At 33.5% G+C, this 6474-nt stretch overlaps 1 protein-coding gene across 2 annotated transcripts in view; it reads right to left on the minus strand.

The window, feature by feature from the left end:
• Window positions 1–5703: 5703 nt before the first annotated feature.
• The window catches only part of LOC107493605 (uncharacterized), an 11892-nt gene continuing 11121 nt past the window's right edge, over window positions 5704–6474 (minus strand). For both annotated transcript variants that reach the window (XM_021126005.2, XM_052251340.1), the window contains one exon: window positions 5704–5916. In XM_021126005.2, coding sequence (XP_020981664.1) covers window positions 5770–5916 — 147 coding nt within the window. In that variant the 3' untranslated portion in view covers window positions 5704–5769. The remainder of the gene's footprint in view (window positions 5917–6474) is intronic.

Below are 6474 nucleotides of genomic sequence, written 5' to 3' on the forward strand. Positions count from 1 at the left end.
AATAACACTATCCAAAATTCTAAGTTCCCAGAGACGCCAATCACTCTGAACTACAAAGGAAAAAGTGAGATGCCAAAACTGTTCAAAAGCAAAAAGCTACAAGTCCCGCTCATCTAATTGGAATTAATATTCACTGATATTTTGGAATTTATAGTATATTCTCTTCTTTTTATCCTAATTGATTTTCAGTTGCTTGGGGACAAGCAACAATTTAAGTTTGGTGTTGTGATGAGAGATAATTTATACGTTTTTTGGCTTGTTTTTAAGTAGTTTTTAGTAAGATCTAGCTACTTTTAGGGATGTTTTCATTAGTTTTTATGTTAAATTCACATTTCTGGACTTTACTATGAGTTTGTGTGTTTTTCTGTGATTTCAGGTAAATTCTGGCTGAAATTGAGGGACTTGAGCAAAACTCTGAAAAAGGCTGACAAAAGGACTGCTGATGCTGTTAGAATCTGACCTCCCTGCACTCAAAATGGATTTTCTGGAGCTACAAAACTCCAAATGGCGCGCTCTTAATGGCGTTGGAAAGTAGATATCCAGAGCTTTTCAGAAATATATAATAGTCCATACTTTATTCGGAAATTGACGACGTAACTTGGCGTTGAACGCCAAGTACATGCTGCTGTCTAGAGTTAATTAAACGCCAGAAAAACGTCATGATCCGGAGTTGAACGCCCAAAACACGTCATAACTTGGAGTTCAACTCCAAGAAAAGCCTCAACTCGTGGATAGATCAAGCTCAGCCCAAACATACACCAAGTGGGCCCCGGAAGTGGATTTAAGCATCAATTACTTACTCATGTAAACCCTAGGAGCGAGTTTATTATAAATAGAACATTTAACTATTGTATTAGAGGTCTTTTGGACCACGTTTCATCTTTGGTCTCAGTTTTATTTTATTCTTCATCTTAGGAGACTATTGATCACGTTTTGGAGGGCTGGCCATTCGGCCATGCCTGAACCTTTCACTTATGTATTTTCAACGGTGGAGTTTCTGCACACCATAGATTAAGGGTGTGGAGCTCTGCTGTACCTCAAGTTTCAATACAATTACTATTACTTTTTACTCAATTCTCTTTTATTCTTATTCTAAGATATACGTTGCACAATACTTTGATGAATGTGATGATCCCTGACACTCATCATCATTCTCACCCATGAACGCGCATGATTGACAACCACTTCCGTTCTACCTTAGGCCGGGCGCATATCTCTTAGATTCCCCAACAGAATCTTCGTGGTATAAGCTAGATGGATGGCGGCATTCATGAGGATCCGGAAAGTCTAACCTTGTCTGTGGTATTCCGAGTAGGATTCCGGTATTGAATGACTGTGACATGAGCATTAGTTTTCACTGCGAGGATGGGATGTAGCCATCAACCATGGGTGATGCCTCCAGACGATTAGCCGTGCAGTGACAGCGCATAGGACCATTTTCCCGAGAGGATTAAAATTAGCCATTGATGATGGTGATGCCCTACAGACAGCTTGCCATGGAAAGGAGTAAGAAGGATTGGATGAAAGCAATGAGAAAGTAGAGATTCAAGAGGAGCACAGCATCTCCATGCACTTATCTGAAACTCCCACTATTGATTTACATGAGTATTTCTATCCCTTTTTATTTCCTATTTTATTATTAATTATTCGAAAATCCATAAATCAATTTAATCTGCCTAACTGAGATTTACAAGGTGACTATAGCTTGCTTCATACCAACAATCTCTGTGGGATCGACCCTTACTCGCGTAAGGTTTATTACTTGGACGACCCAGTACACTTGCTGGCTAGTTGAACGGAGTTGTGAATTCAAATAGACCCAATTATTAAATTTTATACAAGTACAAAGAGCATGGATCACAATTTCGTCCACCAGTACACTCCTGTTGAAGAAAGGTAAGCAGTGCGTTTCTCAAATTCTGATTAGACAGATTGAACATCACTCTCCTTCTCTTGTTTCTCTGTACAACCACTATTTTCTTCAATTTTAGTAGCTATCTGATTTGTCACAGCTGCATTGTTCACTTCCTGTGATAATTGTTACCTTTGGAGGTGGGGTGGGAACCCATGTTTGTGGTAACAAGTATCCACAAAGTGCCCTACCTTATGACAATATGAACATGTCTTAGATGAGCTCCTTCCACCACCTCTTCCAGTTCTCCCTGCTCGTCCCCCTCGCCCTCTTCCTCTAGGGACATAGTTGTTAAAATTGTGCACTGAATTAGCCATTGTAGCAAAATTTCTAACCTCCTGATTTGGACCATGAAGCTGCCTCTCTTGTTGAGTAAGCAAAGAGAACACCTCATTGATAGTAGGAATAGGTCTCAAGCATTATTTGGGATCTCACAGTCTCATATTGCTCATTCAAGCCTCTCAAGAACCTTACCGCATAATTCTCTCTTCTGTAATTTCTCATTGTTTGAAGACCACAATCACACTCTTCATTACATTCCTTACATTTAGGAACTGGCTGGAAGCCTTCAATTTCTTCCCAAACTGCCTTCATCTTCGTGTAGTATCCTGTGATAGTTAGATATCCCTGTTTCATTGTGTGTAATTCTTCTTCTAACTCAGCAATCTTAAACAAATCTCCATGATAATACTTGTGCTTTAAATCAACCCACAGATCTACAGCAATCTCATTCCAAGCTATACTCTGTGCAATTTCAGTACTCAATGACAAATTAATCCAAGCTACAACATATGTGTTGCATTTATCCCAAGCTATAAAAGTTGGATCATCCTTATTCGGTTTTTGTATAGTTCCATCAATGAATCCTAGTTTGTTCTTTGATTTCAAAGCTAACCTCATAACTCTAGACCAGAAATTATAATTCTGAGTGTTCAAGGTAACAGTAACAATAGAGATTCCCAGATTCTCACCTGGATGTAAGTAATAAACACTTGATGGATCTGATAAGAAATTGGCACTTGATTTTGCGCTTGATAATTGCATATTTGAGAGTTTGCTCAAAACCCGTGCTAAGCTTTGAAGTTCCGCTGGAGAAAACTCTGAATCTGGAGTTTGATTCACCTCAGGGTCTGAACTGGGGTTGTTTGCCATTGTGACTAAACCACAGCTTCAATTGTATCAACGACACCCTTTCTTCAATCTCGATCTTCCACGCTCTCCGCACCATGATAAAACCGAGTTCTTGATCGAGATTTTGGGAGAAGAATTGGAAAAGAGAGAGAGAGATAATAATTTCTATATATTGATTCAGAAAAAAATTGAATAGAATAAGTTACAAATTGCCTACTATTTATATTACTAACTTATCCCTAATTCCTAATTTAATTTAAAGTAATTAACTAATTAAAATAATGATACCCTGACTCAGCAACACTAATTTTTAACAGAATTTGTTATACAAATTTTGTTATACAATCAATTTCAATTTGCCATTATAATCGAATGCATTTTCATCTCCATCATAAAAGAAAAGGTTGTTATATCTATCAGCTAAAAAAATTTGTTATGCGTTAAAAAATGGTGTAATGTTCCAGAGTTGGAATGGGAGGTGAAATGCAAGAAAATACAGTGCTTTTTTGGCAGTGGGGGAGAATGAACTTTTTTCAATTAAAAAATAAATAAATAACCGTTCTCACATCCAATGAGATGCATAAAATAAATTTTTTTTTGTTAATTTAGTTTAGTCTTCGTACACTATGCGAAAATGGCGTTTTCAATATTTGAAGTGTTAACAGAGGGTTACCTTCCAAAGTCACTCCAAACTCTCTATCTTGGTCCCTCTGAACTGCTTCTGAATTGAAATGTTAATAGGTTTTTTATATATATTTGAAAGTTCTCATTTCTCAATCATGATACAAGTGATCTGCAGCATGCCCCTATAATCTCTACCACTATTCAAAACAAAACAAACCAAATGAAATAAAAATAAACAATCAAATCAAAATCCTGCACCAAACCCATTACAATTTGCAATTCATTCATCATAAATTTGATTTCTGATGAGATGATATGACTTAGTCAATGTCCCATACCCAACAATCACCAAAGCCGCCCCTCGAATCTTCAAATACAAGGTTAAGCCTTTTCACACTGTGCGAGGAGCAGAGCTATTTCATCGTTAATCACCACCAAAAGCACCACAACCATGAATTACACCAAAATTTTGCCAATTTCAACATTAATTTAGATATCTTTAAGCTATATTTTATTTTGATTACAAAATAGGAATATACTTTATTTCGTTATTTGTAGTTTTCTTCCCCGAATATATGATTTGTTTTAAATTATAATTGGCGGCCAATGGTGATTTGGCATATACTATTTTAAAATATCATTGATATATATTTTGATTATTTTCTTCTTCATGTCTTTAGTCTCATTTCCGAATAAGCATGTGAAAATTGTGGAATAGTATTAAGGACAATTTACATATTTAAATAAAATTAGAGAAACCTTTATCCAAATACACAAATCAAAAAATTGTTACGTGTTTGTGCAAAATGCATTATTATGTAAACCGTGGGAGTCAATCACGGTTTTGGCTGGCAGGAATGGATTACGTGTTAAAACAAAATGACCATAAACCGTAGTAGGCTATCACGGTTTATGAATGCAAGAAAATCTTCATAAAACCTTGCTGCCAGCAACGGTTTATGAAGGAATGGTAATTGGCATAAATCCTTATAGCCTACAACAGTTTATGAGGAGGGAATATTTATATATATGTGGGTGAGATTCAACCTACAACGTGGGTTGAGTAAATGCAGAAGCTATAATTATTTTAATTATTTTAATATTTTTAGCATTTATTTAGAAAAAATTATGGAAAAACCAATAATAACAAGCAACAACCTAAACGTGGGTTGAGTAAATGCAGAAACTATAATTTTTTGCTTCTAATGAACGAGTTTTTGAGATGCAGAATCAAGTTGGAGTTCAAAAAAAAAAGTTGTCAAACATCAAAAAAAACATCGTTCAAAACACACTTTTATCGTCTTCAACGTGTTTCACAAAAGTTACTCTTATATTGTGAATTCAGACGTAAATTAATCGTCTTATTAATATAATTAAAAATGTATCTATATTATATTTTAAAAATATATGTAAAAATGTATCTCTCATGCAAGTTGAACGAAGGTTTCAAAAATTTTATTGTTTTCAAATGATTCATGTTGAGCATCACCGGATTATGTATATATATACATATAAACGTAAACCGTGGGAGCCTAGGAGATTTTACGTTTAACACAAAATTCTTCATAAACCGTGGTAGCCACCCAAGGTTTATGCCTAACACTTTTCCTTCCTAATTCGTGGTTGGTGTTCACGGTTTACAGCCAAACTTTTTCTTCTATAAAATCTCTCTGTCAGCTACGGTTTATGTACAAATCAAAAACTGTAGTTGGCTCTCACAGTTTACATAATAATGCATTTTGCATAAGTACGTAACAACTTTTTAATTTATGTATTTGGGTAAATATTTCTCTGATTTTATTTAAATATGTAAATTGCCTTAGTATTAACGTATTATAATTCTTTCTGGAAGTTTGTAGAATAAAAAGGATAATAGTATGCCCACATCTTGCATTAATACAAAATTTTAGAAAAGATCGTAATAGAAAGATATAAAGACTTTAATAACTTAATGATTACATCCCTACATAATTAATTCTGCGATTTAAACTTGTAACATTGAAATCACTGCTAAAATAATTAAAAGAAAAGTCTGGACTATTTTAACAATATCTATGTAATAGTAATATGGGTGATATATAGGTGTAGAAAACCTAGAAAGTTCAGAGTTTCCAATATATTTTGAATTTGTGCAAGATGCCAGCAACAACAGCCCAAAAGGTGATTTCAGCAAAGAAGACATATAAGATAGTACCCACCTTCTCTGAGTGCCAAACATTCACAAATACATGCTTCTTAATCCAGTGCACCTGCTCAATTGATTTATGGGCATAAAATACGGCCAATTAATTAGTTCCTTGAAAGTGATTTCATATAGAATAAATATAGAAAAATGATATTTGTATTATTTTTTTATTTATTTTGTGCAAATTTTTTTAATAATATAAAAGATAAATTTGTCAATGAGTTATAATTCAAATGAAATAGTCACTCCATGCTCGTTTAAGAGGTCGCAGATTTAAATCTATCTATCTTTGATAAAAGAAAAAAAGACAAATTTTTTTTAATTTTTTATACATCACTTTTCATAGAAAAATTTAAAAAGTGCATAAGAGAGATATACATAAAAATAATGTATATAAAATATTGATTGGTTTATGAAAATAATTTTTTATTTTTATTTTGTAAAAAAAATTTTCATGTTAGATTTTCATATTTTAGAAAATATGTTTAATTTGTTAAAATAAATTTTATTTTCGAACGGAGAAAATAATGATGAAATATTTGGTTGATTCATTTTTAAATTTATATTTTCATTATCAAAATATCAAAATATATTTATTATAAAACAATAAAATTATGTATAT

Source organism: Arachis duranensis, chromosome 6 (genome assembly GCF_000817695.3).
Source record: "Arachis duranensis cultivar V14167 chromosome 6, aradu.V14167.gnm2.J7QH, whole genome shotgun sequence".
NCBI classification, from domain to species: Eukaryota; Viridiplantae; Streptophyta; class Magnoliopsida; order Fabales; family Fabaceae; genus Arachis; species Arachis duranensis.